Source organism: Lutzomyia longipalpis, chromosome 3 (assembly GCF_024334085.1).
Source record: "Lutzomyia longipalpis isolate SR_M1_2022 chromosome 3, ASM2433408v1".
Classification (NCBI taxonomy): domain Eukaryota; kingdom Metazoa; phylum Arthropoda; class Insecta; order Diptera; family Psychodidae; genus Lutzomyia; species Lutzomyia longipalpis.
Window position 1 is genome coordinate 29,621,405 of NC_074709.1, and position 14,030 is coordinate 29,635,434.

The 14,030-nt window shown below is 40.3% G+C and overlaps 2 protein-coding genes across 9 annotated transcripts; one reads left to right on the forward strand and one right to left on the reverse strand.

Annotated features, from left to right (window-relative positions):
- The first annotated feature begins 1,554 nt into the window (after positions 1-1,554).
- Positions 1,555-4,965, forward strand: LOC129793775 (rho GTPase-activating protein 6). Its single transcript, XM_055834093.1, has 4 exons — positions 1,555-2,533; positions 2,752-3,737; positions 3,815-4,152; positions 4,621-4,965. Exons 1-4 carry the CDS (start codon positions 1,781-1,783, stop codon positions 4,884-4,886), a joined length of 2,343 nt encoding a protein of 780 aa, XP_055690068.1. The 5' UTR covers positions 1,555-1,780; the 3' UTR covers positions 4,887-4,965.
- LOC129793776 (mucin-2) lies at positions 4,953-13,329 on the reverse strand. Of its 8 annotated transcripts, none has more exons than XM_055834102.1 (8): positions 12,977-13,329; positions 9,762-10,008; positions 8,749-8,833; positions 6,969-7,430; positions 6,312-6,906; positions 5,871-6,241; positions 5,284-5,452; positions 4,953-5,207 (listed from the first exon to the last, which is right to left on the reverse strand). In XM_055834102.1, exons 2-8 carry the CDS (start codon positions 9,791-9,793, stop codon positions 5,014-5,016), a joined length of 1,908 nt encoding a protein of 635 aa, XP_055690077.1. In that variant the 5' UTR covers positions 9,794-10,008; positions 12,977-13,329; the 3' UTR covers positions 4,953-5,013. The 8 variants fall into 8 exon arrangements, with proteins under 8 accessions (XP_055690077.1, XP_055690071.1, XP_055690074.1 ...); XM_055834096.1 differs by having other exon boundaries at positions 5,284-5,476; XM_055834099.1 differs by having other exon boundaries at positions 5,871-6,259.
- Between the last annotated feature and the right edge of the window lie 701 nt (positions 13,330-14,030).

Below are 14,030 nucleotides of genomic sequence, written 5' to 3' on the forward strand. Positions count from 1 at the left end.
TTCGATTTTGGGATCGTTTTTTTCTCATTTTCTTCTATCCAAACATTCTAATTTAAATTTTTCTTAATGTCAATTTCAATGTCTAAAAGAAAAAACAAGAATTTAGAGTTTCCAAAAAATACTGTTATATAAAAATAACCACGAAAAATTTCCTTTTTTTACTTCCCTGATCAGAAAATTTCTCGAAAATTTTATTTCTTTCTTTAAAAACGTCACTCAAATTCCACATATTCACTTCGGATCGTCTTACAACCCCGCTTAACTATGAATATTGAAATCTCTGGCTTCTTTATAGTTAAATGGATCTAAAAAAAACTGCTTGTCATAGATTTTTTTAAAAACAAATTGGTTATTTTTCTTAAATTTTTTAAATTTTTTCAGAAAAAAAACTTAAGACTTTCAAAGTATTCGTAAGCGAAACTTAAGTTTTTTTTTATGTCAGGTTGAATCGGGCGAAATGCATGTTTTTCGATGTTTTTTTTCTAATTTAGATGCCCGAAAACCACCAGAAAAAATCTTTGAAAAAAAATGAATTTGAACCAATTCAGCCTGACTAAAGAAATTCTATAGTTTTGATTGTGAAAACTTAAGAAATTTTATAAATAAATAAATAAATAAATATTTTGGCGCTACATCCCATATAGGAACAGGGCCGGCCGCCCTTTATGATGTTGTTGTTCTCCTTGCGGAGAAGTAGGCCTTGCTAGATACTACCACGTGTGGGCCATTTTACGGATAGGAGTGTATCAATCGCCTGATCCAACCGGTCAACGTGATCTAATTGCACGTTGGCGGATGGGGCGCGTTGCCGGGTTCTGTATTCGAACCGGCGACCTTTGGATGCGCACTCAAGCGCTCTATCCACTGCACCCCAGGCCCACTAAGAAATTTTATATTTTCCTTAAAAAAAAACTTAAATTTTTCTTAAGAAAACTTTAGAAAATCTTAAGAAGTTTTTTGTAAGAAAATTTATGAAATTCTTAAGTGTTTTAGACAGATGACTAGTGAATTTCACCCAATGATCGCTACTGTGGGAACATTTTGTTCTTATAAAAAATGAAATCAAAAACTTGGTTTGAAACCATTTTATGGACCTTGAAGGAGTTCAAAAGCCGTACAATTAAAAAAACGAAGAAGAAGAAGAAATTTTTTCCAGCCCCCCCCCCCCTTCGTCGAACAAATTCAAAAGTGAAAACCCCCCCTAAAATTTGGTTCTGGCTACGCCCCTGCTTCCGGGTATGTATAACAGTTGCAGGGAGGGGCAGTTAATAAATTTAAATTGATGGGAAGAAGACAAAGTATTTGGCGGGCTGCTGTAATTGGTACAAGCGTCGCGGCGCAGTCGTGTCCCGTGGACGCCTGCGTAGAAGGCAACGTGGTGTGTCAGCGTGTGCAGACAAGGGGTGTGTTTATCATCTGGCTAGCTGATCCACCACCCACACCCTTTAAACTTTTTTGCCCGGATCGCATGTGCATCCGGGAAGATCTTGACGCCGCGACGGCGGAAGTGGGAGCAGCAGCTGAGGAGGTATGTGTATGTGTCTCCGTTGAGGGTGCTCGCGCAGCCGTGCGAAGGCGTCGTAGCGCCGACGCAAAGGTGGTCCACCTGCCGTTGCGATTGGGGACGTGTGCGTGCGTGAGTCGTGCGTGATTTGGTGGAGATAGCGTCAAACGGGGTGCCCTTGAGCGGTGGCCTGGGGCATCGTGCGGTGCGTGGGGGTACATCGTGTGGTGCACATAGTTGTGTGGGTCAAGTGGTGCCCCCAGAGAAATTTTGGGAATGGGAAGGCGCGAGGGACGGCGCGTGCGTGAACGGTGGTTGCTCACACGCAAAACATGGCGATATATGGCCGAGGCGGGACGTCGTTTGCTCCCGGAGGCACCCGATGCCACAACGGGTGATATTGAGCAACACTTCCAGGATGTCTGTCGGGCAGAGCCGCGTTTTATCCTCTGGACACGCAAACTTAGCTACCCCGGGGCTGTGGGTGCCACACGGCGCTTTGCTGAGCGTCTCGAGCGACATTTGAGCTTCGATGGGCTCTGTTCGGGGCGTCATCACAGTACCCATCGTAATCCCTGTAAAGCCACACAAACTGATCCTGAACCTCCGCGATCACCCACGAAAGAACCCGAAGCACCCACGACCAAGCCCACACGACGTACAGACGATGTGAGCCAATCCGTTGGGGATACCATTAAGCGTTACCTTCGGATGGCGCGAAAGAAACCCGCGAAAGAATCCAAACAGCAATTTACGAGCGTGAATTACGATCGCGTTGTTATAGTCTCAATGGCAGTGGACACGGAGAAGGAGAAAGGCTGCCAGGTGGAACCGGAAATTCTAATGCATTTACCTTTGATAGAACCGCGACAAATGGCGGACACGCAGACAGCGCCAATGGTGCACAAATCCAAATCATCAAGCAATGTGGGACCACTCCTTTCCAGGAAGATCTGGCGGGGAAGATCCAAAAGTCAAACAAGACCCAGCACTGAAGTGCCACCAGCTAAAGCACAATGGTCACCGCAGGTAGGCATTGTTTGTTCTTCTATTTTAATTAACTTTGCACTGGATTTGATTATTTAATTAATTTTTGAAGAATAATTTATGTTTTAATTCTGATTGGCTGATTAATTCAAACAAAGCCGTTTTTATTGGCTATTTTTTGGCCATAAGTGGGCGGAGCTTCATTGCAAGGCCAATTTAAACGTTGTATAGCTTCAGCAAATGATTTTTTTTTCTTTCAGGGCAAAGGTGTCTGGGCATCCCATGAGGGACAACGTATTGTTCTGCAGGATATGGATCTGCAGGAGTTGACGGCTGTTGAGAGAAAAATCCTCCAACGAATAGCAGCAATGAAGCTCCAGGAGTTAAATTTTGGTGCTTCGGCTGTTCCCGTGGAGGATAAAGCACCCGTGGAGGAGAAACCAAAACGCAGAGCTCTCCTTTTGAAACGGAAAGCCCTAACAACGGGATTCTTCGATGCAAATAAGAAGGATGACAGTAGATCGGCAGGAGCTACATTTGGCCTAGGCCTCGAGCAGTGCTTGGCCAATGAGGTGCGTGCAACAGCACGGAGATCAGGGAGAGCATCCGTGGGTGCCCTCCCGCTGGACACAGTGACCCACGTGAGAGCTGGATCGTGCGAGAGTCTCCCATCAAAGGCTGCAGATGCACCACCAATGGGGGAATCACTGAGTCAGGGAGACGTGAGGAATGAGGGTACACCCCCGCCGAGAGTACCAGCCATCGTGAGGGCATGCATAGATCACATCTTAGCACATGGCTTGAGTACGGTGGGTATCTTCCGGGTATCACCAGCAAGACGTCGTGTGCGGCATTTGAGGGAGGAATGGGAGAGAGCAGGACCCACGGGAATAACTTTTGAGGCTTCCCACTGCCCACATGACATTGCAACGCTCCTCAAGGAGTTTCTGCGTGATCTACCTGAACCACTTCTCTGTCGAGCTCTCTATGCCACCTTCCTGGCGACACAGCGCATCCGGAATCGCCGGCTTCAGCTTGAAGCTCTGGCGCATCTCATTCAGCTACTACCTGCCGCCCATCGGGATACATTGCGTGCCTTGTTGGCCTTCTTGGCGGACGTTGCACGTGCTGCAAATGATGGCAATCGCATGGACAGCACGAATTTGGCCACTGTGTTTGCCCCAAATATCCTCAGGGCTGACGATGATCGCGTCGAAGAACGTCTAGATGCTATCAATGTGATAAGGTAGCCACATTCTCTCTTTTTCTGTGATCTTTTATTAAATACAGAGAATTATTTTTCTTGTTGTGGCTTCGCTGCAGAACAATGATTGATCACCAAGAGGAGCTTTTCTTGGTACCAGCAGCTCTCATGGATGAAGTTTATGCGGAAATGATGGAGGCACATGGGCCAGCTCTTGATAGGCTATGCGAAAGGAGAGCTGCAGAAGCACCAGAAGTGGCACCACCACGACTAACGAGAAGAGATGAAGAAGAACGAAGGAGAATGTCTTCACCGTTAGTCCTGCATGGGCATGGAGTTCTTTCAGCTTCCCTCAGGATCCCTGTGACCGTAGCACCTCTCCATGTGGGAGATAATCTCGAGGATATACCCTACATTGAGGACACCAGTGCATCAGAGCATTCAGATCATGCTAAAAGTGAGTTAACTGAATTAATTCCTTCCAATTGCTTAACTTCTTTGAAGGCTTGAAATTCAGTCCAACCGCTAATTTGTTTTGTCTTCTCCTGCTTTTATTTATTCTGTTGCTTTATCCTACTTTTCTGTTCTGCTATCTGATCCTGTTGCTCTGTTCTACTGCCCTGTCGTACCCTATCCTGCTACTTTGTCCTGATGTCTTATCCGTCTGTCTTATTTTAATGCTCTATTCTATTGCCTTGTATTGCTGCTATGTCCTGTTTTCTGATCCTGCTATTCTAGTGTTCTAAATTCAGCTGCTAATCTGTTATGTCTTCTTCTCATAATTTTATTTGTTCTGTTGCATTATCCTGCCTTAACTTCCTGCTGCGTCCTGAATCCTTACCTGCTGTCTTGTCTTGCTGTCTTATCTGCTGCTTTATTCTACTTCCTTGTGCCCAAATTTCATACAAATTTTCAATCAATTCAGCATCTCAACGGTCATTGGCAACTGTAACAGGTACCCTATCGCTGGCAGCATCACCAGCAGCCCAAACGGAAAGAGTATTCTTCCCTGAGGAACCCATTCAGAGGCGTCCACATCGTGTATCAACTTCCAGTAGCTCCATGGGTGCCGTGATGCGTTCAAAAACAGAAGATTTTGAACGAAGAAAAGCCCCAGGTGGGGAAACACGACGCCAACCCATCTATAAGCGACGCGAGATTATTTCTAGTGCACAGAGCAGCCGCAAGTGACATGTCAAAAAAATCTCTTTCTTCTTCCTTTCTCAAAGTAATCTCACGGAAAAAAAAATACAGAACTTTTCTCACAGGAGCACCTGGATTTATTGGGAGGGGAAATTAAGTACATGCAAATGGGAGCTCAATTAGCTCCTGAGTATAATGTTCCCGGACGACGTAGTGGCAGTCGCCGGCGAGCACCGAGAAGTCCTAAACCACGTGGAGCTTCAGATGATGGTGGTTCAGTTTGCTCCGGATGATTATCTTCTGCTGTATCAGCATCTTCGCTATCTTCTTCCGATTGTGGTTCCGTTTCCTCAACTTCCGGTGGGGATTCTGCTCGGGGAGGAGATAGAAAAAGGATGAATTAGAGTCAAGGAAGTAAAGGGGGTGAGTGTGAGAGAAAACAAACCCGATGTGCTGGATGTTACACCAAATTGTCGTCGAGCAATCAATGGGTTGACTTTACGATTGGCAAAAACGTTCTGGGTGGTTTTGGGACGTTCAGCTGGTTGAATTTGAATACGTGGTCGATTCTTCAGTCGATTTAAACCACTCTGACTAGTTGTTGTGCTCTCAATCTGTCCAAACAGATAGTTTGATGTCTAAAATGCATCCACAGTGTGTTTCAATGAAATCATTTAGTTTAGGTTCTAACGAGGCTCTATAGATGCTCAAATAATGCCTTAAAGTTGGCTTTAAACTTTAAGATTTTAGCAGGAAAAACATTTTTAACTGATAACTGTTTAAGAAAGAGAACGACCATGAATAATGTGAGGAGTTCTTATTTTTTTGTATTCTTCGGTACTGTTGTAGGTCCTGAAGAAGGACTTAAATAACCCGAAACGTCGGCTTTTAATAAAATATAGTTAACTGATCATCAAATCGAAAATCCGTTTCTTAAAGAAACTCCTAACAGTTTAAGTTTCTTACACGTTGTTTGAGCAATCCTTTAGCCTGATTAGAACTCGACAGTCTTCTAGCCTTTTAAGGCCTTACCTTCTCTGGCTCTGGACGAATTGGAGGTGTCTCAGGTGAAGTATCGGACTCTTCCAAGTCTTCACCAGCAGCAGCAGCAGCAGGTGCTTCGGTACTTGGTGCAGGAGTCGAACCACGAATCAGAGGATTCTTCCGTGGAGCTAGAAGTCTATTGGCACCTGGACGACTAGGCAGGGCTATTCTAGGACGTGCTGTTGTAGTCTCCGTGCGATTGGCAACCTCCTCCGACGGTGCCACCGTTGTAAGGCGGGATCTTGATCGTGCACTAAATGTTGCCCGTGGCCTCGCAGGACGGCTAGTTGTGGATGTTTCCTCAGCTTGTACTTGAGACGTACCCTCAGTCGTTGAGCGGATGTTGAAGCGATTGCGAGCTGCATGAAAAGGAGAGCCTTCAACATAAAATTTTCAGTGGGAGAGGAATGTAAAGAAAAACAAACTCACTTCTTGTACCGCGTGTCCCGAAAGAAGGTTTACTTTCGGTTTCAGTCTGACTTGTTGTTGATGGCACAGATGTGGTACTGAGATTGCGTCCAAAGGTGTTCACTCTGCTCCCACTTGGCTTACCCCCGTAACGACTCTTCGACACAAAGCCCGTCTTCTCAGCAGCAGGAGCTTCCGTGGTGGTTGTTGTTGTGCCAGGACGCAACTTAAATCTATTCCTCGTTCCTGCTGCAACATTATTCTGTGCAATACGACGCGTTTCCACGGCGGGTGCTTCTGTTGTGGTTGTGGTTGTTGTCGTGGTTGTCCTGCGTGTGGTTGTTGTGACTTCTTGTGTTGTTGTTTCAATTTCAGTTGTAGCCTCGACGGTTGTTGCGTCCTTCGTTGTAGTTTCGGCAGTTGCATCAACGGCCATTTTTTCATTCTGCAGAATTACATACAAATCAAATGCAGCCTTCTCCATGGCACCATCATTTTGCTGAGGTGTTGAATACAAATTCCTGTTATCAGCTGTGTTGAACGTATCACTGTCCACGAGTTCCAAACTTGGATGCTTCACGCTCACCTTTGCAGCAGGTGGTGCTTCTGTTGATGCCTGCAAAACAGACAATAATGTGCTTAAAAATTGCAAAATCTACATTTATATCTACAACTTACCTGTTCAGGTGTATTCCTCGATCTTGGTGGGAATCTCGTATTTTGCGGCAATCTCTCCTCCTCTTCATCTTCTTGTTGTTCCTCTACCTCAGCAACGGGTTTCTCTTCATCAGCTTGTGGGGGTGCTTTTGATGTTCTCTCAATTGTTTGATACTTACTCCGTCCACGTTCTTGATTATTAGCAGTTGTAGTTTTATTGGCATCTTCATCTTCGTCGTAGTAGTAGTACACGTACTCGTATTCGTAGTCAACACCATTGGGGGCTGTCTTAATCTGAATACGAGACTTGGGGGTGGAATCACTGCTGGGGGTTGTTAGGGGTGGTGGACGTGCTGTTGAACCCAATTCGGCTTCCTCAACTTGACGCTTATATTCAATACTCTTAGCTACATCTTCCCCAATCACAGCGCTTAGGTGCTCAGACAGTTCTGGCTTTTCACGAGCCGATAAGCCCCCTAAAGTCTGCAAAAAAATTAAGAACAAAATGATTTATTTTAATTATTTATTTTTTCAAGAAGATTCTAAAAGATTCTTCAGTAGAAATTAACGGTTTTAGAAAGATTTAAAGATTTTCGTCTTATGACTTTTTAACCCATTTTGTGGAACCTAAATTAGCGTATGATTTTGTAATTAAAAAGAATCTTAATTTTTTTTAATTAAAGCTTTTTGAAGATAAGTTCAAACAGCCAACGATTTATTTTGGACATTTTAAAAAAAATTTTTTTTTATTACTTTTCAGTCTTATTATTCTAACGTGTCTAGAAATATTCAATTTCCGATTAAAGCTTAATTTATTCTCTACAAAATGTCCCAAAAAAAATATTTAGATTCCTTTTTAACATATTTTGAAGATTCATAATAATTCACAATAGGATTACTTTAAATAAATAATACTTAAAAACATTAGGAATGCCTTAGAATCTTACTTCTGGGATTCTAGAAGAAATCCCGAAAACAGAAAATCACAAGAAAATGTAAAAAGATAAAGAATTAATGGAAAAATTAGACTGTTCTATGAAAATTCTTTTTTAAGTGATAAATTTTATTCCTTGACTTATTAACATTTTTTTTTAATCTTAAGAATCTTAAGATGCTTAAAAACCATCTCACTGATAATAATGGGTTAACAAACTGTGTTAAAAAATCAAAAATAATTATTTTCGTTAATTTTTTTCCTGACTTTTCGATTTCCCAATATAATCTTCATCAACCCAATTAATATTATATCTAAAAAAGTTTTTCAATATAAAATTTCACACACAATTACGAAAACTCTTGACTTTTTTCACACATAAAATCAAAATATAATTATAAACAAAGAAATGGAACAATATTGAATAATAATTGAATCAAATAATATTGTAGCTTCATAATAAAGAAGGAAGATAAAGGTAACATGGCGTGATAGAGACGTGAAAGAAAAACATTCGAAGCGTCTTCTGATGAGTAAAAAAAAACAATTTCTCTGCACGCTGCTGTCCCATTTAATATTTAAAAAAAAAAGAAAAATAATAATGTTAGGAAACCAAACCCTATTAAATTGTGTGTTGCATATTATTAGCATATATTTAGTATATATATTGGATTTTAATATGCTTCCGGAAATAATTAATTAGCACATTCATTAATAATTTTTTTGAGTGCATTAGAAAGCTCCTGAGGAGGGAAAAATTATATTATCAGATTGATTGCTACTGATTGCACATTTTCTCCGTGAGAAGATTTTTTTCGGGGAGTTTTTTTTTATTAAATAATTATTTTAAAGTAATTTGAGACTCACCTGACTACCAATAGGTAGCGTATCTGTGGCTACAGTTGAAATTTGAAGGAGGAAGAGGACAACACAAAGTGGTACAGTGACGCCTCTGTGGGGGAGATAAAGAGAGAGACAGAGAGAAGGTGATGAGAAGAGGTTGGGCCCAGCTGATCCATTGCGCAAGCACGCGTGAAAGTACGGCGGTCGTTACGTTTGAAAAATTCCTCCAACGGTCTTCGTGCCGTGTGGATGCCATTTAAATGCTGCTGCTGCACTTTTAGCTGTCGTGAGAGCGGCAAAAAGGTCTCTCCACGTGGCCACGGCATGACCCACTCTCGCGGATAGGAGTCACGGGTGTGAAAGGTACCCGACCTTGGCTTGGAAATGCCATCGCACGGTACCCCAAAGAGGGGGGCTCACTCTCTACACAGAGGCGTAGCCAGTGTATTTGGGTGTCTAATAAACATCCTTAAAAAATTCAAAACTCTCCTTCAGAAGTTAAAAGTTTTTATTCTAAAAATTCCCTCAAAAAAAAATTAGAAAGGAAATATAAATGAACGTCAACCGTTAGAAAGGAATCGTCAAAAATGTGTCAAGAAGACATTAGTTAAACGTTTGAAGAGACTCGTCAAACGTTTAAAACAATAAAGAAAAAATAAAAATTTGCTTTAAAGTTTGTTCTTTATTTTTAAACTTAACGATCCCAGCCTTTTAAGGCCTTGTAAGACCCCTTAATCTTTAGAAAAGAATGTCATACGTTTGCAAATAAACGTCAAATGGGTTTTTAAATCTCAACCCATTTGCAACGTTTTTCAATTCTCAAAATAAAAAAAAAAGAAAACCTCCTTGAACAGATCTCTAGCTACGCCCCTGCTGTCCACACCAAGTGGGGGTCCCCCGCGTGCAGGAGAGACTCCATATTTAGCATATTAATAAAAATTTCACTTTAACCTCCCGGAACCACCAGAGAGCGCTGCCGGCACTTTCGCGCGCGCGCACAAAGTTCGTTGAAAAATTAAGCGGGAAATGCTACTCACCTTCTCAGCATCCGCGATGCGTCAGTGACCATCTTACTTTCACTTTTTTTGGCCAATTTCGCCACAAACGGTGTCAATAAGATTATATATTATGTTGATTGGCTTCTACGGCTGGTTGGCTGGTGTGTGACGCTCTCCTCACCAACTGACCTTTTCTTACAACTATCGTCACACGACGACTTGAAAAATGCGCGCGCGGAGCACCTTCACTCTCGCTTATGAGCTAGCAGCTAGACGACGATCTATACTGTGGTGGAGAGACAAGCAAGCAACAGGGTGATCAGGCAAAGAGTGAGTGAGCACAGCCTTCCACACAGACTCACGCCCCGCCGGAGGAGCGCATTCTTCTGAGTCACCAGTGCAATCTGGTTCACCTCATCGAAAGCGAAATGTAAGCCACACACACTCTGCTTGCACTCCATCACGGCGGTTTAACTTCTTTTGTGAGTCTTTTTCTTTAAATTTTTGTCTTTAGGGGGGAATGTGGGAAGTCTACAATAGCAACAAGATCGCCAAAATTTGTCTTTTCTTGGTTTCTTTTGCAAATTTACTTTAAAAAATATATAAAACTCGTTGCGAAGGGCTCAGAAAAGTCCCCCAGCTCACCTGGAAGACCTTCCCACAGTAAAATTTATACTTCCTACTTTATTACATTTTTTCATAAATTAATTTGAAATTTAATACAGAGATCATTGAGAAGAATTAAAGAGACAGAGAACTTTGTAGCCTTAAAAGTTGGAATGAAAGTCACGTTTTTTCACCTCACGGCTATTTTTTTGAGCTTTTGTGAGGAATGCTCTTTAATTTTCGCTCATTTTTAAATGGTGGTGGTGGTGATGGTTCAAGAGCAAATATTAAAAGAAACTACTTTCAAAAAAAAATCATCATCAATCGATTGATAAATGTGAGAGAGCAAATAGCATAAAAGAGGGAAAAAATATTATTTCTAAAGATGACCTTACCGTTTGAGTATCTTTTCTTTGGATTTCAAATGAATGAAAAAAAAAAACTTTTTCTCAGAGAGAACTCAAAGTTTTCTATTTGGGAAGAGCATGACCCAAGCAGCAATGCAAAAGTCACAAAAATTAACAAGATAAAATTATATTTCACTGCAACAGCATTGATGACAATGGAGGTGAGATTTGTGAAGAAACCAGGCGTCTCAATTGCATTGATTTTATAATAATAGGAAATCGTCGGTTATATCATCATTTACATATAAATAGATATATGAGAATTGCTTATATAGTCAACGAAAGTTATATTGAGAGGCCAAGGGATGTCCTTCCCAAAGAAATCTTTTAACTTATTTTAATTAATCGATTAATTAATTAATTTTTGTATTTTAAATAATGTGAAAAAAGACAAAAAACTGTCTTTGATAAACTAAAAAAGAATTTACTTTGAAATAAAAATCTTTTACTAAGAAATATATAACATATATTTTTTTTAATTTTTCAGCAACTAAAAAAATTTAAATCGGGGCTAAGAAGAAAATTTGATAATTAAGGACACGCAGTAAGATAAATTAATCAAATTTACGTTCATTAGGTAAGTCTACGCATCTTTTTATTTATTTTAATATTTTCGCATATTTCCTGATACATTGATAATTTTCTCTGATGTATAAATTCCTTAAGAAATGAAATTCTCAAAAACATGAAAGAAAATTATGTTTTGACCTGAATTCTTGAATCAAGAATCGAAAAAAAACTTAACAAACTTCTGAATAAGAATTTAATAATTTTCAAAATTCTCATAACATCTTCCGGACCATTTGGGGACTCTACACTGTGCTACTTGGGAAGAGCCATTCCAATGAAGAATTTATTGGAAATTGATGAAAAGAATTCGCAAGAATGTTACCTCAAAAAAAAAGAAGGTGCGTCACATATTGTATAATTTATTTATTGCCTACGAGGGGGTGGGGGGAGTGATTGACACAGGGTGTAACCTACAATAAATTAAAAAAAAAAGATCTTGCTCAATTTTTTTGTTTTACATCGAAAGTTTCTCTGAAGTTTTGACGAAATATCGCTTCTGGTTTTCAAAACAGAAATTTCTCTTGTAAATGTTAGGAAAAAAATTACCGGAATTGCGAGTTCAATGCTATCCTTCACTGCTTGTCAAGCTTCTGATTTACTTGAATTGATTTTTGTGACAAATTGATTATTAAATTGTGAAGTATGATGGAATCTCTGTAAGGAACTTGCAAGATTTGCACGCGAGAAGATTTAATTTTCTCACAAAGATTAATTTATTATTAAGAAAGAAAAAAAAAGAATTCGCGCAATAAATCTCTGGTTTTTGGGGTCACCTTGTGGATGAAATTCTCTTTGCAAATTTTGCAATGTGAGGTGCAAGAAAAAAAGGCTTGGAGGAGCGCATATTGAAAAAGTAATGCACGTGTGGGAGTGCCGAGAGATGTTTTTTTTTTCTTGTTTTGCCCAAACCCTCAACTTGAGATCTTTCATAAATGCATCTCATCATGTACAAATCATTAATTTTTGGAGAGTCTTCTTCATGATGTGCAAAAAATGCTTATAAATTGAAGAAAAATCTTCTGTGTAATTTTTTTTGTGAAGCATCCCACTTAGCACGGCGCTTTCGAATCAATTTGAATTTGCAACGAATCGCAACTTTCGGTGCTTCGTTCATTTGTAATTCAATCGACAACATCTTTAGGGATTTCTCTTTGATTTTTTTGTTTTTGCTATAATTTTCGGGAGATGCGCGATGGCTGCTTGAGCCACCAAACCAAGAAAAGGGCCAACGACCCATCCGGTGGGGCCCTGTAAATGGTCAAGGTCTCATTTAGGCTTGTGGTGGATGCACTCTTTTGATCACCCTGCCTCTCATTCGGTGGTTTCTTCACGTTCTTCAACAATTCTTCACTTTCTTCTTCTTCTTGCATTCTTTTAACATTTCAAATCACGTCTCGCCACGCAAAAAAGCCAAAAAATAATTTAAAATGAAATGAAGAAGAACCGAGAAAGCTTCTTTTTTATTCGTCTTAAACTTTTTAAGGCCATTGTCCGGGAATTGAATATTTAATCAGTTTGGATGCACCCCAATAAGTACTTATTTTTTAACGGAAAAAAGTCTTTTAAAAAAAATTGAAAAAAAGAGAAAAAGAAAAAAACCTTCTTTTCACTCTCGACGGCCTCCCCCCACTAACTTTGTTCAATTCACTCTCACTTCCACGAAACACTCACTTGCTGTGCCCCATCAAGGAAGTCGCGCAGCCCCACTTCCGGACGGCACTTCCTGACTGTGATCGTGTATCCCTTTAATTTTCCAGTCGTTTTCTTGGGGGTTATCCACTGCGTGCGGGCACACACGATGCTCTTGTTCTTGTTGCTGTTGGGCCGTTTATGGCTCCCACGGGGACACAACACACAAAAGCCCCTTTTTTGTTGAACAAGAAATAAAAACCAGAAAAAATTGTCGCAACGAAATTCGAATTAGAAAAATAAGAGAGCCCCGAAAAGGTTCTTCGCGTAAAAGAGGTGTGGCGTATGGGGCACCCAGAGTGGTTCACCTTTCACTTTGTGATCCAAAATAATCCATTGGCAGACATGGTGGGGCTTTAAGTACCCGCAAATGCCCCCTTTTGCGCGCCAAATGCCACGAGCGCGCACGTGGAGACGGCAGAGAGTGAAAGCACCACCAAATGGCGCGCCAAAACTTAACCGCCAAATTGGCGCGAAAGTGAAACTTTGAGGTTAGATAGAAGTGGATTTGGCGGGAGTTTTAAGATTCCCAATTGTTGAATTTAACGTTTATTATGATACATTTATTTATGCCAATTTATGCTAATAGTTCTGATGAAAACTTTGAAAGAATTGCAGCTGAATGTAATCCAATCAATAATTTATTAAAAATTAAAAGAATTTTAATTTAATCTGCAGCTAAAGTAGAAGCATTTAATTAATTAAATACCTCATTGAGGTGCCCGGTTAGGACACCTACATATAATGGGAATTAATAAAGGACATCAGTGGAGGCGCCTAGTACAATTAGTTACTAATCAGTAAGCCAACAAAATATTCTAAATATTTGAAGATAGCACGAGAAAAATTGCTTTTAATTCAATTTACTCGCAGTCTCTTAATACAAAATGATGTCCTTTCTGAAGCTCAATGATTAGCCCTCTATAGAGCTTTCATAAGAAATACATAATTAAGCTTCTCTCATTGTCTTCCGAATTATCTTAAGAATTGAAAATACTCCATAAATTTTTAAGAATTTCCTTATTATTTGAAGTAT